General features: G+C 39.2%; 1 protein-coding gene across 2 annotated transcripts in view; it reads left to right on the top strand.

Annotated features, from left to right (window-relative positions):
- FAM124A (family with sequence similarity 124 member A) overlaps positions 1–26,778 on the top strand; it is a 108,284-nt gene that overhangs the window by 40,937 nt on the left and 40,569 nt on the right. For both annotated transcript variants that reach the window (XM_027856921.1, XM_027856920.1), the window contains one exon: positions 19,527–20,260. In XM_027856921.1, the coding sequence (XP_027712722.1) occupies positions 19,527–20,260 (734 nt within the window). The remainder of the gene's footprint in view (positions 1–19,526; positions 20,261–26,778) is intronic.

The following is a 26,778-nucleotide window of genomic DNA, read 5'->3' as shown; positions in this document are numbered from 1 at the left end:
ATAGATCTAAAACTGGGAGATTTGGAGTTTCATGTATAAAAATGCAAACCATATAAAATTTGATAGCGTTTTAGCTAACATCTTTTGTTATTGTTTAGTTATTTTTCAGTTGTGTTCAACACTTCATGATCCCATTTGGGGTTTTCTTGGCAAAAATACTGGAGAGGTTTTCTATATCCTTCTCCAGCCCATTTTACAGATGAGGAAACTGAGACAAACAAGGATAAGTATCTTGCCCAGAATCACACAGCTAGTAAGGGTCTGAGGCCAGATTTGAACTCAGGAAAATGAGTCTTCCTGACTCCAGGCCCTGCACTCTATCCACTGTACCACCTAGTTGCTCTAATATCTTTTATATTCTTTAATTCTTAAAAGGATCTCTGTTCTTAGCATTATTGGTAAAAACAAACAAACAAACAAAAAAAAACCATGGCAGAGTGGAAAGAGCACTTGCCGTGAAATCAGAAAAGGTGTGGGGTTCGAATTCTGTCTCTGATACTGACTAGCTACGTGGTCATGGAAAAGTCATATGGCCTTCTTGAGTCTCCTATTGTTGTGAAGATTGTGGTAAGAGAATTTTAGTATTGCTGAAATTTTTTTAAGACAGCTAGTCACATCACAAGCTAGAGCTTGCAGAATTTAGCAGAGACATCAAACTTTAGCTTAGGTAATTAACTGGTCAGTGACAGAAGAATTTCTGGCTCGGCTTTATTACCCCTATTTACTTAAGCTGAGACATCAACTGAAACCTTGTAGCTATCTGGCTAGTTTTTGTTTTGTCTTTCTGAAAATTCCAGTTAAATCTCCTAGCATTTGCTGATTAACGTTTTGCCTTTTATAGATCTTCTCCTTCTGCTATTGGTTCTTTGATGTGTAAAATTTTCCCTTTTTGTTTGCCTTCTGTGGAATTCCAACTGTATCCATCTTGCTGATGTAACTGGAGACTATATAGGGTTGTTGAAAATGTATTGGGACCCATTGATTTTTGTATACTGTAGAACTAATAAAAAAATGTCTCTGTTTCGATAAGTATGATTGGCATCAGTACTATCAATGAATCCTTGAATATTTTTGTATCAGGACCAAGTGAGACAGTGTTTGGAGGTATTTTGCAAACCTTTTGGGGACCAGATAGTGAAAGTCATTATGCTTTTTGAGTCACAGTTTCTAATCCATACCACCTAAGGAAATTCACCTGCAGTTCCCTACCTCACCAATGAGATATTATTTGTAATATATTGAAAAATAGTTACCAAAATGTCAAGTAAAACAAGTTCATGGATTAAAGATTAAGAACCTATGTTCTAGATGATCTCTTTTTGTCACCTCTTGGTACTGAACAAATGTGAGAATTTTTTTTAATAAAAGCTTTGTCTTGACCTAGAATCCTGAGAGTATTGATTTTATTGTTTAGTTTGTCTTTGGTTTTTTAACTATATTTATTTATCTTTCTTGTAGTTCTCTTATTTTATATATTTCCACATCAAGTAGTCAGCTTAATTCTGATTTCTTTTTGAAGAATAACCACAATGTTTCCCTTTTGCTGAGAGTGATTTTTCGTTTCATTAATGCTCAGCTTCACAGGTTATGTCATTTTGGAATGCAGTCTAACCTTTGCTTTTTGGAATATCACATTCCAATTTCTTCTTCAATTCCTTTTCGGTAAGAAGTAGTCTTGGGTTATTTTAAATGAATTTTCCTCAATAGCTAGACATCTTTTTCTTGACTTCCTCCAGTGTTGTTTGACATTTATATCATGAAGTTTAATCATATTCTAATCACCATTCCTTCATGATCTTGGTATTTGAATCTTGGGGTTTCTCTCTGTTCGTAATTGTAAATTTTATCAATTAGTACTTTACTGTCTATTTTTAATATTTATAAACTATTTGCTTATGTTCTTTATTGCAGCGCATTTTTCAGGTTATTCAGTTTGCCATGTTTTTCTGCAAGACCCAGGATCCTTAAATTATCTTTATGTATCCTGTCCCCAAGGTTGATTGCTTTGGATTATACAGAAGTTGCATGTTCTTCCAATGATACTATGCTTTGTTCTATCAAAATTTCCCCCACATCTGTATTTTTGAGTTTCATAACTGCTATACTCTTTCTCAGAGCCTCTACAATTTTGGACAGATTGTCCAATGTGCTCTAAATTGCTCACTCTCTCCTCTGTCATATTATTTTCTTGAGAGTCAGCTCTGATTTCTACCTTAATTTTGATCCTGATTTCCATCCTTATTTCCTCTTTTACTTTTCTTATTTCTCTTTAGAATCATTCTGGATTTTCTTACTGTTTATTCCATTATTCCTGGTAGTCTTCTTGCTGCCTTTTTTTTTCCCATTGGGAATTTTTGTGCCGCTTTCTCTCACTGAATATTTATGCATTGTTTTGCATACTTTTCTAGTTTTCATTTTCCTGTCTTTATGAGCCTCACCCCTTTTTTGCAGCTTGGGGCCAGAGCTCACCAGAGCCTTTCTCTGTTGACTTTGGTCAATTGCCCTTTCCTTTCTGATCATTAGCACTATGTTGACCTTCTGCAAGTTTATGCCCTTCCCCAGCCATTTCTGTAACACTTTCTTCTGTCCAGACCACCAGGGTGGGGTAGCTTCAAAATCTTCCTTCAAAATATTTAAAGTAGTGGTGGGTGGAGCCAGCTGGTACTGAATCTGCCTGATTGTTAAATTTTTAGGGTGAGTATTTACACCCTCAGAAAAAGGCAAAACTACACATCTGGGCTTGTTTTATTGTGTTGTTGGTCAGCTAGATTGAAGAAAGTGATGGAGAAAATGTTCATAATGCAGATTAAACTTCAAAATGAGTTTTCATCTTTTTCCCCCTAGAGAGTTAATTGTTTATCAGCACACCCAAGTGACAGTATATAACTGATACCCTATTTCATGAAAGCTCCTCTAGGAAATACAATTGCTGTCATTGTTCAGTCATTTTTCAGTTGTGTCTTACTCTTCATAACCCCACTTGGGGTTTTCTTGGCAAAGATACTAGAGTGGTTTGTTATTTCCTTCTCCAGTTCATTTTATAGATGAGGAAACTGAGGCAAACAGGGTTAAGTGACTTTCCCAGAGTCACACAGCTAGTAAATGTCTGAGGCCAGATTTGAACTCAGGAAAAGGAGTCTTCCTGATTCCCGACCTGGCACTCTAACCACTATACTACCTAGGAAGATACCATAACTGGGTTTATACTCCTCTCTCCTTTAGCAGTAAAGACCAGCTTTGCATTGCTGGGTCTCATACATACAAAGTTGTCTACCTTCTCCTTGTGTAGTGGACCAGCATTTTCCTCCCCTCTCTTCCCCCTTCTCCACACTCATACTGTTTTTGTGACCATAGGCAAGTTATTAAATTCCCTAGTTGGGCATGGGGGAAGTGGCAGCACATGGGATTAGACCAGATGGGTTCTGATGTCTTTTCCAGCTCTGAGTCCTATAATCTTCTCTGTCACAGAGCTAGACAAATGCAGCACTCTTCCCACACTGGAGTTATCAAATGCCTCCAAGCCACTACCAAAGATCAAAATGGTGGCCTGTCTGATAAGTTGCATAGGGCAGGCTGGAGGGATGGTAGAGAACTCGTCTTTATTCAGCTCTCTTTTATTTCAGAAGACTTTACATTGTGTGAGATTGTTTATGATCTTTACTTCTTATAACATTTTTAATTACTAATATCTGTGTATTTATTGTTGGTTTGAGTTATTAAGGCTTGGGAGTTATGTTGAGAGCCATTTACATCATCAGCATCCTGTAATTCACAAGTCCCTGCTCACGAGTTGCTAAATTGAGCAATAAGGAATTAGAAACCTCTGACAACATTTTTGCTGACAGTATAGAGTAGGAAGACCATTCAGTGATATTATTTCGCATTTTTAAAAAATCTAGACTTGTGATTTCATCAACTTAGGGAATTTAGAGAGAAGGAATCCCCCACCCGGGAGATTACTGACACCTAATCTGCACCATTGAGTTTGGGGGAATTCTCTGGGACATTGAGAAGTGATATGATTTGTCCATGATCACAGCACTAGAATGTGTCAGGGGCAGACCTTGAACCCAGGTCTTCATGACTTTGAGGCTAATTCACTGTTACTCCCATGCTGCCTCTCTTACTTTGCCATTTCTACTTCGTTTAATTATTTTTCTTTTAAATGCTGATCTTTTTTTTACTTAGTGTTCTCTTCTCCCTTTTCACAGTCTCCAGGAGTGACCTATGCATCTTTATGTTACATGCTTGGTGTGCTGGTACATGGGCTTTTGCCACTTGACCCCTTTCTGGAAGACAAGTCCCACTGGCAGAGTAACTGAGCTAATAAGCGACGTGATACAATCAAGATATTTATTCAACCTCTGGCATTTGAGGTTGAGAAGATCTCCAGCCGAGGTCTGGGGCCAGTTTTCCAGAAATAAAGTCCCAGACACCAATGTGTCAGCAGCTTGGGTTAGCCACCCTCTGTCCCTCTGCCCATTTCCAGTTTCCATCAGCCTCCCAGCGTGGTGGTGCCCAACACCTGCTGTCTTGGAGCTGCCATACTGATAGCAATGACAGATCCCTTGATTAATGTCTGGAATTTCTAATCTCCATATTGGGCAAAGCTCTTCATCTGTAGTGTAAGCAATAATCTAGAAAGTGTGGGGTATTGCTTCTTTTCATAATAATAATGATGACCTGCATACAGGGTGTCCTGAAATCTTACTGCATTTTTAGATTCTTAAAGCTTATAACTGCACTAAGCCTTTGGGACACCCTGTAATTTTAAAAGCTCAAGACTGCACTGAGACTTTTGGGACACCCTGTATAAGCATTTAAGCTATTAAAACTTAAAAGTACCCTCAGACTTTTGGGACACTCCCCTCACCCCCTGTAGTATTTAACACTCTGTATAAGTATTTAATGTTATTAAAGCTTAAAAGTGCACTCAGATCTTCTGGACACCCCCCCCATATAGTGTTTAACACTGTATAAGTATTTAATGCTATTAAAGCTTGAACATACCCTCAGATTTTTGAGACACCCTGTTAGTGTTTAACACCCTGTGCAAGCATTTAATGTTATTAAAACTTAAAAGTGCACACAGACTTTTGGGGCACCCATATAGCATTTAAGGTTTGCAAAGCACTTTCCTTACAACAACCATGCAAGGCAGATAGTGAAAGTATTGTTATCCACATTGTTGCTGTTAGTATCTGTTGGGCTGTGTCTCTGGTTGAGTTGCTCAGTATATATTTGTGTCCGATGTTGGACACTCTGACTTGTAAAGCTCTAATGGAGAATCCACTGCGCCCTCTTTAGTCCTCTCCCCTAAGTCGGTTCTCCTGAGCCCTCTTCGTGGTCTTGCTGCCTTCTTGTCTGTTTAGGGACAGACCCCTGGTTTTATGTGCCCTGAAGGGACAAACCATTTGACATCTCTCCACCCTCTGGAAAGACTTCTGATCTTCTGTGTTCAAAGGGACAAAATTTTACTCCTCCTGTCTACTTACACAGAGCCTTTGATCAATCTCCTTACCTTTAGATCTTGTAGGTGTCCTTTTTTAAATTCCTTTAATTCACCTGCTCCCCAGCCAGTGACTATTCACCCTTTATAGGCAGCAGGTAGAGCAAAACAAAGAGACAGAGTAGTGTAGGGGGTACAGTGTCAGCCTTGGAATCAGAAATCCCCAGGTTTGAGACCTGCTTCTTAAACATATTGGCTGTGTGACCATAAGCAAGTCATTCATTATCCATAAGAAATTCTCTAAGACCATGTGTTAGAAACAAGGGGCTGTTCTTTGTTGGTGGAAGGAACTCGCACACCAGGAGTGTCAGTTCCACTATGTGACCATAGTCTGTGTCCTTTTAGCTATTCCTGTGCTTCACCTCCCACACCCCTCACTGAAGCCTACTGCACTCCTTATTTGGTTTAGCTATTAACTAATATAACATGGTTTGCTATTTCCCCAGCCACTTTTATACCTTTATGCTTCTGAGGGGGATGGGAAGAAGGCTGTATGGATATTACTATATGTCTCTCCCCAGAAAAAATGTCCCACTGAGCACCTGTCCACTGTATCACTCTATTTCCAAAGGTACTGTCCTCCTTCCTTCTGACAAAAAGTCAACCAGGCAACAAGCATTTGGTAGATACTTATTATGTGCCAGGCACCACGCTAGGCACTGGGGATTCAAAAAAAGGCAAAAAATACGAACTCTGCACTCAAGAAACTCACATTCGAATTGGGGGAACAATATGCAAAAAAAAATTTAGATTCAAAGTATACAAGTGTAAATGCAAGGGAAAACCAGAGGGAAGGCAAGCATGGAGGGCATCATTGGGGTGGGGAGGTGGGGATGAGGAGAGACCAGAAAGGGCTTCTTGCAGAAGGTGGGATTTAAGCTATCTTGAAGAAGGATGTGGAGGTGAGGATATAGAGCAACCTAGGCATAGGGGACACCCAGTAAAAAGACCTGGGCTTTGAAATTATGTAAAATAAATCTGTAGCAGATTCATTTTGGTTTCAAAAAAGAGTTGGGCTATGGTGTGTCAAGTATGAGGAAAAGCAAGATGGCTGATGTGTATAGATTGTATGTAAAGACTGTAAAGGCAAGAAGGGGCCAGGTTAGAAGGCTTTAAAAGTCAAACCAAACATTTTATATTTGATCCTGGAAGCACTAGGGGACCACTGGAGTTGATTTAAAAGGAGAGTGACACTTCAGGAAGATACTTTTGGCATTCAAGTGGAGGATGGAGTGGGGTCAGGACAGACTTGAGGGAGACCAATCAGAAGGCTATTGAAATAGCTGAGGCATAAAGAGATGAGGGCTTGCACCAGGTTGACGACTGGGTGAGTAGAGAGAAGGGGACATATACAAAAAAATATTGTGGAGGTAGAAACAGCAAGATTTGATGACAGATTGGATGGGGAAATGAGTGAAAATGAGGAGCAAAGGATGACATTGTTGTTCAGTTCTGTCTGACTTTGTCAGCCCGTTTGGGATTTTCTTGGCAAAAGTACTGGAGTGCTCCACATCATTTTACAGGTGGGGAAACTCAGACAAACAGGGTTAAATGACTTTCCCAGGGTCACACACCTAGTAAGTGTCTGAGGCCAGATTTGAACTCAGGAAGATGAGTCTTCCTGACCCCAGGCCCAGCACTGTACCACCTGAAGTTCTGAGCATGGGTGATTGGAAGGATGGTACTGCCCTCAACAATACATGGATGAGATTAAGAGGAAAGGTAATAAGTTCTATTTTTGGGTATGTAAAATTTGAGATGTCTATGGGGCATTCAGTTTGAGATGCTCAATAGGCAGTTGGTAATGTAAGACTGGAGCTCAGAAGAGAGGTACGGGTTGGATACATAGAGCTTGGAATCATCTGCATCAAAATAATAATTGAACCTATGGGAGCTAATGATATCACCAAGTGAAATACAATAGAAGGACAAGAGGGCCTAGAACAGATCATTAGGGAGCACTTGAAGATAATGGGTATGACTTGAATAAGGATTCAGCAAAAGAGACTGAGAAGGAGCAGTCAGACAGTTAGGAGGAGAAACAAGAGAGAGCAGGGTCATGAAAACCTAGAGAGCAGAGAGTATCCAGAGAAAAGAATGATTGACAGAATAAGGCTACAGAGAAGGAAAGAAGGAGAATTGAGAAAAGACTGTTAGATTTGATAATTAAGAAATTACTGGTAACTTTGGAGAGAATATTTTCCATTGAATGATGAAGTGAGTCTCTTGTTAACTTTGGAGTTCCAATTGAATGATGAAATTAGAAGCCATGTTGTAGAGGATTTGCAAAGAGTGAGTAGAGAAAGTAGGGGTGCCCTTATCTACAGCTTTATAAAGGAATTTAGCCTGGAAGGGGAGGAAGGATATAGGAAGATAACTAGTGGGGATGGTCATATCAAGTAAGGATTTTTTAAATTAATTTATTTTGATTATCAACAATCACTTCCATAAGCTTTTGAGTTTTAAATTTTTCTCCCCCTTCCTCCCCACCTCCTTCCCCAAGATGGCATGCAATCTGATATGGACTATACATATACATTCCTATTAAACATATTTTCACATTAGTGATGTTGTAAGTAAGAATTAGAACCAATAGGAGGAACCACCAGAAAGAGGAAACAAAATATAACGGAAGAAAAAAATAGCAAATAGTATGCTTTGATCTGCATTCAAACTCCATAGTTCTTTCTTTGGATATGGATAGCATTTTCCATCATGAGGCCTTTGGAGATGTCTTAGATCCTTGTATTGCTGAGAAGGGTTAAGTCTGTCAATATTAGTACCTAACTGATTATGTTATTCCCTTCTTGATTTTCCCTTTCAGATCCACCCTATTAATCAAGTAAGAATCACACAACAGAAAGCAAAATACACAAAAGAAAAATGATACAAAAATAGGAAAAGAACAACAACACATTAATGATGCACATATATGCTTATTTTCTGTCTGGTTGCTCATTACTTGTGAAGGCAGGATCAAATATAAAATCCTCTGTTTGGCATTCAAAGCCCTTTACAACCTTCCCTGACTCCCTTTCTAGTCTTCTTAAACATCACAGCCCTCCCTTCCCTATCACCCCTCCACCCATGTCACTCTTCCGTCTAGTGATATTGGCCTCTTTGCTGCTCCTTGAACAAGATACCCAATCTTCTAACAGAGAATTTTCTCTGGCTGTTCCCCATGCCTAGAATGTACTTACTCCTCATCACCACCTCCTGGTTTAAAGTCCCAGCCAAAATCCTACCTTGTACAGGAAGTCTTTCCTAATCCTTCTTAATTCTAGTGCCTTCTCTCTATTGATTATCCCCCATTTTATCCTGTAGTATAGCTTGTTTGACCTAACTGGCCTAAACCCTGTATGATGCTTTATTTTGCTGGGTTTTATTGGTTGCCAGGAATCTCAGAATCACAAAAGCACAGAATTTGAAAGGGACCATCTCTACCATCACATCCAATCTAATCTTTTGAAACAAAGCCCCACTATATAACATGCCTGATAAGCAGTTGTCCAGCTTGACCTCCGAGGATAGGGAAACTACCATCTCTACAGATTCAGGCAGTTGATCAGTCAACATTTATTATGCACCTACTTTCAAGTACCATGCTAAATGCTTGAGAATACCAAGAAAGGCCCTGTCCTCAAGGAGCTTACAATCTAACGAGATGGATAACATGCAATTAACTAAGTACAAACAAACTATATTCAGAATAAATTGTATGGCTCTAATTATTGGAAGTTTTTCCTGACATTAAGCCCTAATTATCTTGTTTTCAATTTCTACTCATTAGATTAGATTAGATCTTTATTCTCCCCAAAAGAGCCAAATAATTCAGTTTTGTGTAGTGAGATATATTTGTATCTATAACAGAACTGTTATTTTTCTCAGTTAACACACCTCCATTCTCTAATACCCAGACAATGGTTAGGTCTCCTCCTTCTCCACTTCAATTCCCTTTGTTCCTTTTTGAAACCTCGATTCTCTTTCCTTTAGGAAAACTCATTCTTATTAAAAAACCTAGAGGAGAGAGAGATGTTTCTGTTCCTTAAACCTTGCCTTCCAGGAGGGAGATCACTCAGCTATACTATAGCACAAATACACACGCTTCACACTGTGCAACTACTACTCTCCATAAAAGTTGAGATTGTTTAGTCTTGACTTTTAAAAAAAACAATTTGCTAGTATTTACACTTACTTCAACCTAGTAAACCTTTTATAGACAGTTGTCCCCTTTAATCACTTGATAATGGTACTCAACTTCCTTTCCTTAGTCTCAACAACAATTCTAGTCCCATCTACCTCCCCTTCAGCCTTGTGTCAGCCTTGTGTTTCACTAATTTACCCTGCTCCCTAGTTTTCTCTATCAATTTGCTTTACCTTCTAATTCCTTCACTTACCTTTTCTTACCTTGCCTTGTCTTGCCAACTACCTTCTCCTTTTTCTTGAATATACTTCTTCCAGATCTTCCCCCTAATCCTCTGTGATTCTTTTTAATCTTCTTTAATCCTTTTCTGTCTTCCTTAATTATTTTTGATCCTCCTCTTCAATACCAGAAGTAGAATCTCACAGGGGACAAAAGCAAGGGAAGAGAAAAGGAGAGAGTATAATTACATTGAATGAAGTTATATATTTTTTTCTTTCTTCCTCCATTAGATTGTGAGCCCCTTGAGGGCAGTAACTGTCTGGTATCTCTTGTTGTATCTTCAGCGCTTAAGCACAGTACCTGGCATATAGTAGGTGCTTAATAAGTGTTGATGATGATGAAGAGGAGGAGGAAGAAGAGGATGATGATGATGATGATGATGATGATGATGATGATGATGATGATGATGATTTTTTGGGACAGACTCATTTGAAAGCCAAACTCACTGTGAAAATATATTCTCTAATCCACTATAGAAAAGTTCAGCAAACTTCAAATTCTTTCTTTTGTGTGATAGTAGTGGCAGTGGGTTGTTTTTTGTTTTGTTTTGTTTTTTTCCCTCTCTGAGCAGCTGGCATTAGAGATCCTTAAGGAAGATTATAATGGAATACGTGAAGAAAAAATAGCTGTGTCTCTGCTTCTAGAAAGCAAAACTATTATTAATTATTAATAGGCATTAACTATTGATGAGTGACATAAATTTCTTTCCCCTCTTTTTCTATTACACTTAGTTTCTGCTGCTTCTACGGAGCTTGTTTTCTCTGGTGGGTAGATAATCTTAACACCTAATATGATTAATGATTTGCCCTGGGAGGTCTTTTCGCCCTCTGGTGCTGAGGACTCCTTCGGTTCTGCAATACCAGTGCCACGGCTGGTCCTCACAGAGTGCCTCTTTATTATAGATTGTCTAGGTATTCACATCCACTAGTTCTTGCTGAGCAAAGGGAAGGCAGAGAGGTCATTTTCAATCCTATTTTCTTTGCTTGCTTGATTTTTGGCTACAGATATAACAGCTCATAGGAAAGGTGTCTTGGCTAAGATTTCTGTCTCGTCTCTTTGCTTCAGTGTTTTTTTTCTTGGCCCCTTTCAAGGCAGGAAGGTTTCATTCATCCGTATAGACATTAAGAAGCACCCTTGTTACTGTCTTCTCAGAAACCTTTGTCTCACTTCTAAGAGATGTTGGGAAACTGTGGGCACATTGATGGCTTTGTTTAGAAGAGAGCAAAATTATTTTAATTTTCAAGTCTTCATAGCACTCAGTTGATTCTCTTTGCTTAACCGTTCTCCTTTTTTTTTAATCCCCAACTTCCAGAACGCTACTTTCTGTTTCAGTACCTTGATATGACCCCTTTTTCAAGAGGTGACATCAATAAGGAAGCATCAGGTGAGAGGGGAAGTCTTTCCCTAAATGATTTCCTTGCTCCCCAACTATTCAGAGGTCTTTGTCCTCCCTGTTTCATTATGACTGAGCATCAATTAATATGTAGACAAATCACAATTATTCATAGTCACAGGAGGCAAAGGTAGCTTAGATAATTGAAATTCACATAAAATCTCTAAGCCTCACTTTACTGCATGTTGTCAACATCCTCCCCCCAGCTAAATCTCTTGCCAGAGTGGCTGACAAGTGGAAAAATTAATTGGTTTTAGTTTGAGCATTTTTTGTTTCCCATACTCTTCTGATGGTAGCGTAAATATCAGTGAAATGGCCAAAGGGCATGCAGCCAAAGGGAGAAAGCAAAGTAATAGGACTGAATAAACAGCAATTTGGAGTTATTTTTTTCTAGTAAAGATAAGAAATTTACATAGATCCCTATGCATTCTCCCACCAAGTATCCCTTATGGCTAAGTGCCCACATTTGCCAGGCAGCTGACTGGAGTCAAGGACACAACTTGTGGGTTAGGAAACAGATGGAAACCAAATGCCCCCAACATGGATGTAACCCATGACTCTATTAGCACTGTGTTCTGATAACTTGCCTATTTCTGTCAAGATTACTGTCCTCCTTCCTGTCACCCAGAGTCTCAGTCTCATTTTTATCCTTGTCTCTTCATTCTCCTTTACCCCAAGTAGAGAATCAGTTGCCAAACCCTGTTGTTTCAATGGTCATGGTATCCTTCTTTTCTCTACTCATATGACCACCATCTTAGTTCAGGCCAGAATTACCTATCATCTGGACTGTTGCAATAACTTTCTAATTGTTCTCCCTGCCTCAAATCTCTTCTCATCTTCAATTGATTTTCTACAAACCTACTAAAGTGATTTTCCTGAATCAAAGTTCTGATCATGTCACCTCCCTACTCAATATTCTCATTGGTTCCCTAATGACTTTCAAATCAAATATAAACTATAAAGACATTCACAATATGGCTCCAAACCTGTATTTCCAGTCTTTTTATATGTTATTATATATAAATTGTATGTTTGTATGTTGTTATATTATTTTTCTATTATGTTGTACATATATATTTTATATATAATATATTAAAATGTATATATATTTTATATATTTTGTGTTTATATATTATATAGATATATATTTCTTATATATTATGGGATATATTATATATGTATTTCATATATATGTGTGTGTGTGTGTGTATATATATATATATATATCCCACATGCTATAGTCTAGCTAGATTGGCCTTGCTGTTCCTCACACATAACATTTTCTCTCCCATCTCTGTGCTTTTTTTTTCTTTTGGAGGTAATCAAGGGTAAGTGACTTGCCCAAGGTCACACAGCTAGTAAGTATCTGAACATGAGAAGTCAAAGATTCACCATGAATCTGGATTTTAATCTTTGACTCTTGACACAGCACATCAAAAAATCAGGTGTTTGACTCAGCTTCCTTTCCTTTCCCCACCATGGGATCCTAGGTTGGACCCATGGTTTTGCCCTAGGATACAATGAGTTTATTTTTTTGTTGAAAGTCAAGTCTTCCTAATATAGTTATGCATGTGACCAGAATCTGCAAAGACACAAGAGCTTAGTGAATTGGATAGTGACCACAAGTGAGCATTTTTCAGCTAATCCTTCTGGGAAACATGGCTAGATGGCTTTATGTTCAGTAGACCTACAGTTGTTGCTGTTCAGTCATTTCAGTTGTGTCCAACTCTTCATGACTCATTTGGGGTTTTGGCAAAGATACTGGAGTGGTTTGCCATTTTTTTCTCCAACTCATTTTACAGAGGAGGGACCTGAGGCAAACGGGGTTAAGTGACTTGCCCAGGGTCACATAGCTGGTAACTGTCTGAGGCCAGATTTGAATTCAGGAAGGTGAGTCTTCCTGACTCTAAGCTGGCACTGTATCCATTTTGCCAGCTAGACCTACAGAAAGAACACTAATAACAAAACTAATTATACTAATTAGCACAAATGAGTTTCAGATAGTTGGTATTTGTTCATGGAATAACTTCAGTCTTTTAAGTGCATATTTTTATTTTAATATATTCTTTTTATCATAATGTTATTTTTATTTTGAAGTTAACCACTCAAAAGAGCATTTCCAAATACATGGCAGAACACAAAGAGAGGATTGTTCAAGAAACCATGAATCTATTTCGTATCAAGTGCTTTAAAATGTGTGTAGATATACATATATAAATATATATGTAAAATAAATTTCATATGTTTCTCTCAAAACTGTCCTGCTTCTCTGTGCTTCCTTTCTAAATTTTCTTATGTTCTCATTTATATGTATTTTAAAAAATATTTCAATGGTCCTGTTTTATGACATTGCTATTGCTAACCACCCCCACCCCAACCCCACCATATCCTTCCACTTAAAAACATAGAGAAAGAAAAAAAATCCAGTAACAACCAAGACAAATAAAATGAATCTGCACAGTGATTATGTTCAAAAATATATCTCTTTCTGTACTTGAGCCCATCATCTCTGTGCCAGGAGGTGGGTAACAACACTCTATCATAGGTCTTCTAGAGACATAGTTGCATTGATCTTTGTTCTTAAGCCTTTTGTAACTATTTTCCTTTATAATATTGCTGTTCTTATATAAATTATTATCCTGATTCTACTAGCTTCATACTGCATCAGTTCATACTACCCAAGATTATCTGAACTCATCTCTTCCGTCATTTTCTTATGGCAAAGTAATATTCCATTATGTTCATATACTAAAATTTGTTTAGCCATTCCTGAGTTGTCTAAGAGGCCATCAAAGGCATTCCCTTAGATCCTAGCTCTTTTAAATTTTTTCCCTTTCTTTTACCCTAATTCGGGATCAATAAGTTTATTTTTTTGTGGCTATTCTTCTCTGATATTATCCTACCACTGAGCATCATTTCCTCTCACTTCCACCTCCCTTGGTTTCATTCTTGAGTTTGATGTACTTCTCCACCAAACTCTGTGTGTGTGTGTGTGTGTGTTCAACCCTCTTTTGTTTGTTTCAGATAAGAGTGAGGCTCCTCTGACACCCATTCCCCCTACTCCTTCCTCCATGTGTACTTTTCACTCACCCCAATTAAGAGAAATAGCAAGTTCTACCTTCTTTTCCCTCCTTTCTATACTCCTTTTTAAATTTCTGTTCCTCCATTTGCCCTCCCTTCTCTTGACTCTTTTAGAACCATCATAATAAAACCAACCTTCCCCTCCCATCTGATGTTTTTCTTATTTAACTCCATCAGTACACTTGGAAGATATGGTTCCGAACAGACGCTTGTTTCTTCTCCCCCATCAGGATATTAACACTACAACATCATATGGTCTCTTTCAATTGCTCAAATAAATTTACCTTCCTAGATTTCTCTTGGCTCTTGTATTTGTGTTTTAATTCTGCTGGGTTTTTCCCCCATCTGGAATACTTGAAAGTTCTCTATTTTATTAAGGATCCATTACCCTCTCTGTACAATTATAGTCAGCATTGCTGAATAAGTTATTCTTGATTGTAAGCCTATTTCTTTTGACTTTTGGAATATTGTTTTCCAAGATTTCCTCTCACTTGTAGTAGAAGCTGCCAGGACTTCTGTGATCTTAACTGTGGTTTCTTGGTACTTGAATGGCTTCTTTCTGGAAGCTTACAGTGTTTTTTCCTTTGATGTGGGAGCTCTGGATTTTAGCCATGACATTGCTGGGATTTTTTTCTTTAAGGATGTTGTTGGTGGATCATTTCTATCTTCACTCTACCTTCTAGTTCTGATAGATTCTAATAGACAATGTTCTTTTATAATTTTTGAAATATAATATGCAGGCTTTTGGGGGGAAATCATAGTTTATAGGGAGTTCAGTGATTCCTAATTTATTTGACCTGTTTTCCATGTTAGTTTTTGTGGATATCAGCTATCTTACATTTTCATCTACTTTTTTTCAGTCTTTTTATTTTGTTTTAATATTTCTTGTTGTCTCATGGAGTCATTGATTTGTTTATCTTTTTAGGAAGTCTCTTAGATAAGGTCCACCACTTTCTCTTCTAATTATCCTTCTAATTTTTTCCTCCAGAGTTTATATTTCTTGGAGTTTTTTTTGTTGTTGTTTTGTTTTGTTTTACCTTACTCAGTTCTTTGAACTATTCATATAATCCTTGTAGAAAAATAATTTTTTCTTTTGAGTCTCTGCTTACAGTTCTATAATAACAATTCTCTCCCTCCTCTGGGGAGGGGAGGATATCTAGATCTGCAGTAATTTTGTATACTAGTTGATGTTTTCTTTGGTTTAATAATCTCTCCAGCTTTAGTTCCTAAACTGGACCTTTTTTCCGGGGCCAGGCTCTGTCCCCTACTACACTTTTACAGTGATGGGTCCTCTGGTTCTTGTTCTGACCTCTACCTTCCAGGGTTTAGACCTCCCTGGATCTTTGAGATTCAGAGCACTGCATCTTCAGGGCCCTCTCCAGCATGTCAGAAAAGTGCTAGGGACCCCAGAGACTATGGACACCTAGAATCTCCATCTCTGAGCACTGCTACACAGCACTGGTCATTGCCACTCCCTGGAGCCGACATCACCACCCTACAACTTTCTCACCGCCATTGGACTTTCAGAGCTCCCTGGGGCTATTGAAGGATTCAGGGCTCCTCTCTTGCTACTTCTGCTCAGAAAGCCTTTAAAGGCTACCTTTATCTGTGTTTTGTCTCTGGTCATGCTGGGAAGCTATTGGCTTATTAGCCTGTGATGGTGTTGACAATCTCCTTTCCTATTGCCTGTTAGGTGGAAGAAGTCACTATAGTTTCTCATTGAATTTCTTGATCATTATTTAAGGCAGGTGTGAATTGCAAGTTATTACTGGAGAAAGTATGTGGTAGCTAGCTACCTCCTTTCAGGCATCTATCTTGGCCAGAAAATGTACATTTTAAAATTTTTCCCTGTTTATTATTATAACTTTTTCCATTTAGGTCCTTTGAAAGGCAGAAGAGGTCCTAACTACTTTATTGGTGGGAGAAAAAGAAGTAACATGTGACTGTCTCCCTTGTTTCCATGACATGGGCTTCTCAGCACCAAGGACTTTGCTCTCTTCAACGTATCTTAGAATATGATTAGGCTTAGAAAAAGAAGAGTGGTGATTTAGAGAACTACGAGTTTCTCTCTAGGCCATATGTTTTAGAAATAGTTCCAGATATTCAGATCCTAAATTTATCCATACTTGTTATTTTTTTTCTTTTTTTCATCAAAGTTTTTATTTGTTTGGGTACTTCTGCTTTCAACATCTTGATCTTGTTGCTTTATGTTACGGATTTGAGTTAAATATGTTTGTATCGGGTAGCTTTTCTTACCTTTCAAACCATATGTTCAATACTTGTCTATTTTTTTTTTAAATTAGTTGTGAGAAGCAGACTTGTGTAGTGGATAGTGTTGGGCCCAGAATTTAGCATTCATAACCTCTGACTCTTCCTAGCTTTTTGACCTCAACCTCTCCTGCCCTCAGGCAACTCCCTAGGATTTATCTGAGTCAATGACCTGTTCCAAGATCTGCTTTTGGTAAAGAAAATTTTAACATGGAACAAACTGCAAATTTTTCACATGGCATGTTGAAAGTATTTACATAGTTGTAGGTAACATAGACATGATATTGTCTGAAAAGAACCCAGAGGAGGAAACTGGCTCTGCCCCTGACTCCTTATGTGACCCTGATCAAGTAAATTCCTTCTATTTCTTCACTCTGCCTCAAATTCCTCCATGGGAAGATGAGGAAGATATATGACCCATACTCATCCTACAGGATGTCTTGGTGTGAGTTAATGCAACTCTATGTAAATACTGATTTGAGCTCCTTGGAAATATTGTTAGTAGGTAGTATGGCAGCTAGGTGGTAGTGGAGAGAGTGCCGGCCCAGGAAGACTCACCATCCTGAGTTCAAATCTGGCCTCAGACAATTACTAGCTGTGTGACCTTGGACAAGTCATTTGACCCTGTTTGTCTCAAGTTTCTTCATCCATAAAATGAGCTAGAGAAGCAAATGGCAAACCACTCCAGTATCTCTGCCAAGAAAACCCCAAATGGGGTCATGAGGAATCAGGTGCAACTGAAAACAACTGAGCAATGGTAAATACCTATTATTTTTATAGTTTGAATCTGACAAGTATTTCATTTCTAAATCTTTTTTGTCTTTGGCCCCTGCAATAAATCCCCACACTAGCCAGTTCTTGTCATAATTCTTGAGGAATTCTTAGAGTTGATCACAACTTTATTTTGGTATTCAGCTGTCATATAAATGTAGAGAGACAGTAGAGAGCAGGGGATAGAAGCACTGTCTTGGAATCAGGAAGACCTGGATTCAGGTCCTGCCCTTGTCTTAAGCTGGCTATAAAATTCTGGGCAAATTGTTTTGTTTAATTTCTCAGTGCCCTTCAAATCTCTAAAATAGGAATTTTTAACCTGGGGCCCATGGATATATTTCATGAGCTTAGTAGGGGGAAAAATACATCTTTATTTCAATACAAATGATTTCTTTCATAATCCCAGTTGTTTTATCTTATTATTTGAAGACATTATTCTGAGAAAGGATCTCTTTAGGCTACACCAGATTGCCAAAGGGGTCCATGACCTCAAAAACATTAAAAGCACAAGTTGCAAAGAAGTTGCTAATTTGGATTGGTAAAGAGGATTTTCTTTTTTCTTTTTAAATTTTCAAATATTTTTTCCAATTACACATAAAAACAATTTTAATATTTATTTTTTTAAATTTTGAGTTCCAAATTCTCTCCCTTCCCTCCCCCCACCCCATGAGAAGGCAAGCAATTTGATAGAGGCTATATATGTGCAGTCATGCAAAACATATTTCCATATTAGTCATGTTCAGAGAACAAAAAAAGAAAAAAGAAAAAAAAAGAAAGAAGAAAAAGTATGCTTAAATCTGCATTCAGATTCCATCAGTTCTTTCTCTGGAGGTGGAAAACACTTTTTTTATCATAAGGCCTTTGGAATTGTCTTGTGTCATTGTACTGCTGAGAATAGCTAAGTCATTCACAGCTGATCATCACACAATATTGCTGTTACTGTGTTCAGTGTTCTCTTAGCTCTGCTCATTTCACTTTGTATCAGTTCATGTAAGTCTTTCTAGATTTTTCTGAAAACATTCTGCTTGTCACTTCTTATAGCACAATAATATTCCATCACAATCACATATCACAACTTGTTCGGCCATCCCCTAATTGATGGGCATTCCCTCAATTTCCAATTCTTTTCCACCATAAAATAACTGCTATAAATATTTTTGTACATGTAGCTCCTTTTCCTTTTTCTCTGATGTCTTTGGGGTACAGACCTAGAAGTGGTATTGCTGGATCAAATAGCCCTTTGGGCATAGTTCCAAATTGCTCTCCAGAAAGGTTGAATCAGTTCACAACTCTACCAACAGAGCATTAGTTTCCTAATTTTCTCACATCTAGAGGGGATTTTTTTCAATATGAATTCCCTATGACAATGAAGTCACAAGTCCAGGCCCAAAAAAAACCATAACTAAAAAAAGAAAAAATATTCATGGAGGGCAATATTTGGAGAAGACCAACTCAGGGAGGGAAAGTAGAAGCAGAGAGAACAGGACAGGAACAAATGAATGAAGAATGCATTGTATACTAATGGAATGAAAAGGGTGCTGCATTTAGAGTCAGGAAGACCTGGGTTCAAATCCTGTCATAGTCATTTACTGGCTGTGTGACCCTGGCCCCGTTACAAGCTCCCTTGGCCTCAGTTTCCTCACCTGTAAAATGGGGTTAATAACAACACTTATCTCCTACAGTTGCCCTAAGGATCAAATGAAAAAATGTGTGTGAAGCAAACCTCCAAGCACTATACACATGTCAGTTATCATTCTGTAAAAGTGTCTTACCCCTCATTGCTCCTACGAACATGACCAAGCTTGTAGATGCTTCCTTTTCTGTTGCCACAGTTCAGTATTCCGAGATTGATCAAACACCAGATGAGAGTTCTTCCCAAACAAATGTTTAGCTGCAGGGTTATTTTCCCCCAGGGAAGTCTTAATTTAGTCACATCTCCAATGGTGCAGAACTCATGGAGGGCAGCCTGGCTAGTGTGTTTGCTTTTTCTTTTTCTGCCCAGCCTTTATGGTAAAAGATTCCTGACCACACAGATGAGAAAATTTTTCCCATTAACACTGGGTTTCTGTTGGTTCTTTCAGGTGAACTTTCCGTGGAAGACACTCAGGATCCCTTCCTTGTCAGCGTCCATGTTATCACAGACCCAGGTGAGTCCAAAGCCCTCCAGGAGGCCATAGACAAGGTTTTGGCTTGGGTCCACCCAGATCTCCAGCTCTTCCGTGTGTCAGAAAGGAGAGTGGCTCGGAAACGGAAGAGGCAGAACAAGATCTCCCAGCCGGCCCTCGCTGTGGTTCTCTTTCTACAGGAGGAATATGGAGAAGAGCAGATTTTGGAACTCCATGAAACTTTCCAGAGGCCGCCATGGCACTACCACCATACAGAGCAAGTCCATGGCAGGTTCCTCCCCTACCTACCCTGTAGTCAGGATTTCTTCACCCTGGCCCCAGGAACCCCACTCTGGGCCCTCCGCCCGGTGCATTATGGGAAAGAAATTATCCGTTTCACCATCTACTGCCGGCATGAGAACTTTGCTGACATCCTGAAGCTCTATGAGCTGATCCTGAAAAGGAACCCGAGTCAGAGGAAGTCAGACTTCTGCATTTTCCCCATTTACTCAAATCTGGATGTGGACATCCAGTTCTCTCTGAAAAGACTCCCCAGTGGCCAAACACCAGTGCCCACCGACTCCTCTGTGCTAGAGTTCCGAGTGAAGGACATCGGGCAGCTTGTCCCTCTTTTGCCCAATCCCTGCAGCCCAATAAGTGAAGGAAGATGGCAGACAGAAGACCATGATGGGAACAAGATCCTTTTGCAGGTACTTGTGTTAGATGTCTGTCTGTGGAGAAGGGGAAATTTAGTCAACTAGCTCATGCTGCCATCTTTAGAGCCTGTAGGAAATAAAAAGGAAAAAAAGGAGCACTCATTCTTCGTCCACCCACTTTTCTTTACCAAAAAGTACAAGGCAGGTTGTTCATATTCTTATCTTAAACCAAGTAAGAAGCCTGGAGTTATCTCTCCACTGGACCATTTCATTTTCCCATTGTGCCTCAGTTTGGTGCAATCAGCTTTCTTGGAGTGGCTTTTCCTTTACCCACATGTTTCAGCATCCACCACTACACTTACAGAAAGAAATGCCAGTGGGTTCTAGTTGCAGTGGCTGTCAGGTTCCGATAGAACAGAGGCTGCATGATTTGCAACGTGGCCAATTTATGGTTTAAGCATCATGGAGCAACCTCTTGAATTCAGTGAGTTGTCAGAAATTTCAATTCTGGGCCCCCAAGCAGAAGCTACAGAAAACACCCACCTACTGCTTGTTGATTGCAAAATACATCATTTTCCATTAGAGAGATTCATTCATTGTTCCTTGCCTTCTTGTCCCCAGTTGTTCAGAGGGAGACAGGGGCATTATTTGTGGTTGTTAGACTGAGCAATTTATTAGGGAAAAAAATATTTCTTTTATAAGCTTATTTAAAGAGTAAATTATTTCTGAGAAGTTTATGGACCTGATTTCATTGGTTAACCTTGGAAAGGGGAGAGAAATGAAGTTTAATGAAATCTACTCAGTTGACTATATGCCTCTCTATAATAGCAAAGCTTGTGTACAAACCCAGAGTCCCCCTCCCCTGACCCCCATGCCACCAGTGGGTTTCCTAGATCCTTTTAGCCCTTTAGTGACAATTAATTGTGCTTGAAAATTCAAAATTCACAACCTAAATCCATCCCACATGTGTCTGGAATCTGTGTAAATATGCGGGCTTTCCAAATTCAAGACATTTTTGAACCAAAAGCAAATTAATTCCAAAAGGTAGGAACCTCTCTGGAAAGTGTCTTATAAGTCGTAGTGTTAGAAGGGCATTTAAGGACCAACTAGTATAACTCTTTTGTTTTATGGATAGGGAAACTGAGGCCCAAAGGGATCAAAGTACCTTGCTGTGGTTCCATAGTTTGCCTCTGTGGTCAGCTTTGGAGTTCCCATGTGACAGCTATGGAGAAAGAGGAAGCTCTTTGCAATTGGGGAAAATGCTATTAGGCGTCCTTATTGCTGAAGTCACAAAAGGTTGGCATGATCCTATTTAGGTAAAACTACATCATTTCTGTTGCACTTGGCTTTAAACATGGACTATGTTCCCACAGAATGAAAGGAAATTACATTTTGGCAATGATGTGGTTAATTGCTTAGAACAGGCAGTCAGGCTACATAATTCAAGCCAAAAATAGGGCCACCTAGAGATCGGAATTATTCAGCCTGATTACCAATGCTTGCTGAATCATGTTCAGGAATTGTGCTGGATACATGGTGCCATAGTAACATGACAGTCACAAAGTAAGTGCTTAATATGTGCTTTTTCAGCCAATCATTTATTCTTTCATATTCAACAACAACAAAACATTACAAATCTAATTTTTGATCTCTAATCATTTTTGGATAGGGATAGAGATTAGACCTGAGATTTGGTTGGTATAAGGAAAGTCTAAATGAAGAATGTCCTGCTACCAATGCACCTGCTCTGCAATTTGTAATTTTAGAGCTTTGCCTGGGGCAGTGAGAGGGTAAGTGACCTGCCCACAGTCATTATGTATCATTGGCAAAACTTGAACCCAAATCTTCCTGATTTTGAGGCCAGATCTCTGTCAACTCTGCCATGCTGCTTCTATAATCATTTTTATAATATGAAGAATTTTTTCTTATGTATTTGCAAATAATCCAGACTTCTCTGTAAAAAATAGGGTCTGCGCCCATGGGGTACATGGGTTAGCACACCTGGTCTCAGGCTACCCATACTCTTTGTGTGCCTTTATCTGCACCATTTGGCATGACAGAGGCATTGAATCAAAACTCATGAATGCTAGCATTTTGTAATGTAGAAACACCAGAAAGAATCACATGCTTGCTAGAATGACTGTTGCAAATGACACAATCCAGAAATTGAGAATCTTTTTTTCCCTTCTTTGATCTCCACAATAACCAGTGAAGAGGCACAGTATGAAAGCTTGGCCTGTGTTTGGTTCAGAATGACCTATGAAAGATGTGTTTCAAAGAGGAGCCACACAAAAACCTAGTCCCTCAAATTTGTCGGAGTGGAGACTTTTGAGGCTTTGGCATCAAAGTGTGAAGAACATGAGAGAGAAATGAAGCTGTCCTCTGGGCTCAGTAATCCATGACATCAAAGGGAACTTTGCTTGGAGGAGAGAAAATCAATGTGGACAAAAAGGAGTAACTGACCCTTTTAAAATAACTATGTAGGAATCATAACTCATGCTTAATACTTAGTTTGACAAGGTAACATTGGTGGATTGTGGGAGAAAAAGAATCCTTTGCTTTATCACAGAATATAAGCCTCTCGGCTCCTTAAAGGAATCTTCAAAAGTGGATAGCACATTGTATGGTTGGCATTAAGGTATTCATGGGTAGGGATGAATGTAGTGAAGGGAGAATCTATTTATTCTTTTATGTATTCATTTTATTCGAATTTATTTGCTCATTTCCTTTTTTTTTTTTTTTTTTTTTGGTGAGGCAATCAGGGTTAAGGCGCTTGCCCAGGGTCACACAGCTGGTAAGTGTCAAGTGTCTGAGGCTGCTCATTTGCTTTTAAAGACTGTGTCTCCCACCCTGGAAATGCAAGGTACACAGGAGTCAACCCTACTGCTGATGGGCATGGAAGCCTTATCCAGCTCAGTTTTTTGTTTGTTTGTTTTTATTTTTAGGCAATTGGAGTTAAGGGACTGCCTAGAGTCACACAGCTAGTAAGTGTCATGTGTTTGGTCTGAGGTCACATTTGAACTCAAGTCCTCCTGACTTCAGCACCGGTGCTCTATCCACTGCACCACCTAGCTGCCCCTGCCCAGCTCAGTTTTTTAAGCTGGGCCAGTTTGGCCCTCTTTTGGCCACTTGGTGCCCCACTTCCCTTCCTGGGGGCTCGCCATACTCATGACAAACTTAGTGCATGCACCCTATCAGCTTGAGCCCTTTAGCCATTTATAACTCCTGAGCCCCAGCCATCCAGCAGCCTTAGCCTCCCTGGTAACAGGGATTACAGGCATGGGCCACAACAGCTGGTGGGAGAACAGTAATAGAAAACCTGTTTTTATCCATATTTTCCAGAAGTTTACAACTAAAAGCATTCCCTCTCCTAAGCTGCTTTTTCTACTAAAGTTTCTTTCTGCCAAAGGCTTTTGTTCGGTTTGTGGGAATTCAGGGTGGAAGATCAGCTCAACTGAATATCGTTTAATTGCTTACTTAAAATACAGATTGTATTTCATTCTCAGCCTAATCAACTTAACCCCACTCCCCCTCTCCCATGTTTCAGAAAGACTGCTTTCCCTTAGGTAGATATTTGTATTTGAAGTAAGATTACATTTCCTCTTCAAAGGAAAGAAAAATCTGACATTAAAGTATATTTATAAATACTCTAAAGTTCACCATAGCTTAGGACAGGATAACAGAAATGTTTTTGTTAGATCTATTCAGTACCAACCAAAAACTTAGATATAAATGTCTGGGTTCTGATGAGGTGGGAGGCCCCCAGGTTCCAGTTCTTTGTCTACCTCTTCTATTTTCTATATATGTCTTTAGAGACAACTAGGCAACACAGTAGAGTACTCTGCCTGGAGTTGGGGAGACCTGAGTTCAAATCCAGCCTCAGACATTTACTAGCTGCATGACCTTGGGCAAGTCACTCAACCTCTGCCTCAGTTCCCTCATCTGTAAAATAAGGATGATAACAATAGCACTTATCTCACAACTAAGAGTTGTTGTGAGGATCAAGTGAGATATTTGTAAAGCATTTGGCACAGAACCTTCTCCATAGTAAGCACTATATAAATGCTCATTCCTTTCTCTTTCTCTTTCTTCTTTATGGTATCCATAATTGAGAGATTCAAAAGCTGTGGCAGCAGCAGAAGCAGAGTAGACATGAAGAAACATACTAGGTCCCATAGAATAACATCTTGGTCATTAATCTAGAAGATTTTGTGGTTATTATTTAATAGCTACCTAGCATTTATATAATGCTTTAAGATTTACAAGGGTATGGGCAGCTAGGTGGTGCAGTGGATAGAGCACCGGCCTTAAAGTCAGGAGGACCTGAGTTCAAATCTGGCCTCAGACCAAACACTTGTCACTTACTAGCTGTGTGACCCTGGGCAAGTCACTTAACCCCAATTGCCTAAAAAGGAAAAAAAAAAGATTTACAAAGGTATAATGTTACCTTGTTTGTACTCACAATAACCCTGGGAGTTTGGCACTATTATCACACACACACCCCTTTTACAGTTCAAAAAACTGAGGCAGACAGAGATTAAGTGATTTGCCCAGGGTCACACAGCTAGTAAGTATCTGAGGTAGGATTTAAATTCAAGTCTCTTTGACTCCCAAGTCTGACACCATCCAACTGTACCCACCTAGCTGCCCTTTATAGATTATAAGTTCACAGAGGGCAGGGACCATATACATTTTTGCATTCTTCACAGCATCTAGATCAATGTCTTGCCTATAATAGAGATAGAAAGTGGACCTGTGATTTCATTGGCATGAGGACCTTCTGGGGAGGAAACTCAATGCAGGTTGGCAATGTCTTTGCAATGTCTAGGCACTGGGAGCATGAGTGATTTCCCAACAGTCACACAGCCAGTATTCGACTAAGGCAAGACTTGAGCTCATGTCTTCCTAGCTCTGAGCTCAGCACTCTAACTACTGTGCCACACTGCCTCTCTTGCATGTAATAAGTGCTCAATAAATTGGTTGCATGAATGCATGGATAATGAAACAAAAGATAGTATGTGTCAGAGCACGGAGTGGGGATTTGTAGCCAGTTAAGAATTAATTTTGTCTTTGAATGTAGAACAGTGATTTCATAATGATGTTCATACATATGTAAGCCCCTTTCACAGAAAATAGGGACCAGTTGTTTATCACCATCGGGGCTAGATGAGGGAATGGGCTTAAAATAGTGCCATAGATTAGATTCAAATAGAGGAAATTAACTGATACAAAATGAAAGTTTTAAATATTCTCTGTAAAAAATAATAAATAAATGAAATCCTTAATAGATAATTGAGATGAGTTTCTCCAGAGGGTTCTGAAATCTTCACTGAGAAACTTTAAAGTTGTCATTTCTGGTGTTACTATATTGTAGTTCAGACCTTACTATGGAGAACTGAACTAAACAACTTCTTGTGAAATATTCTGGCCTGGAAATAGGATGAAAAGGAACACTAGTGTGAAAGTCATGTGGAATGGGCTAGCCTGGGAACAGGAGTCACATGACTAGCACCTACTGGCACCTTTAACTCAGAACCCTCAACGAAGCAGAAACCTTCCACTGACTTGACTACATAAATGCATTGGTTAGTTACGGACCCAGGGTCCCAGGTGGGTCAACTAACAGCAAAACAGACTCAAAAGATTTCACTAGAGAAAACAGATGGGCATGCAGTCATTCCCAAGGTTGAGGTAATGGGATGGAGAATGAAGTAGGCAGCTAGGTGGCAAAGCTGGGCTTGGAATCAGGAAGACTTGAGTTCAGATCCAACCTTAGATACTTACTAGCTCTATGACCTTGAGCAAGTCACTTAACTTCTGTTTGCCTCAGTTTCCTCAGTTGTAAAATGGGATAATAATAGCACTTATGTCCCAGGGTTGTGGTAAAGATCCAATGAGAAAATATTTGTAAAACACTAAGCATGGTGCCTGTCACATAGGTGGTGCTATATAAATACTAGCTATTATTATTAGTATTTAGCAATGGTACAATGGACAGAGTGCCAGGCCTGAGGTCAGGAATAACTCATCTTACTGAGTTCAAATCTGACCTCAGACAGTGACTAGCTGTGTGATCCTGGGCAAGTCACTTAACCCTGTTTGCCTCAGTTTCCTCACCTGTAAAATGAGCTGGAGAAAGAAATGGCAAACCACTCTAGTATCTCTGCCAAGGAAACCCCAGAATGGGGTCATGAAGATTTGGAAATGACTAAACAGTGTTACAAAAAGAGAAACATTCCCAAGAAATTCCAAAACCTGATGAAGACCCCAGATGTCTTGCTGTGTCTGAGCACTGCCTAGGTCTTTATCTGGATTCCTAGTAATCAGACATGCAGCAGCAGAACAACTGAACTATGGGGCCGAGGTAGGGGAAAGGAGGAAGTCTCTCGATCAGAGAATGATTACCAGCACTTGGAATTGTCCTCTGAAGCTCATGGATCGATAACAACAGCCTTTCACCACTTTTCTTAAGAGGCCCTGAGACTTTGTCAGTATACATTTCCCTGTTCTTCCCACTCTTACTATTGTACTAAAACAGAGGTACTTTGCACACTTGGATGAAAAATACTGTT

This window comes from Vombatus ursinus, unplaced genomic scaffold (genome assembly GCF_900497805.2).
Source record: "Vombatus ursinus unplaced genomic scaffold, bare-nosed wombat genome assembly UNPS02011700.1, whole genome shotgun sequence".
Taxonomy (NCBI): domain Eukaryota; kingdom Metazoa; phylum Chordata; class Mammalia; order Diprotodontia; family Vombatidae; genus Vombatus; species Vombatus ursinus.
The sequence above is the reverse complement of the archived record's forward strand: the minus strand, read 5'-3'. Positions and strand labels throughout refer to the sequence as shown.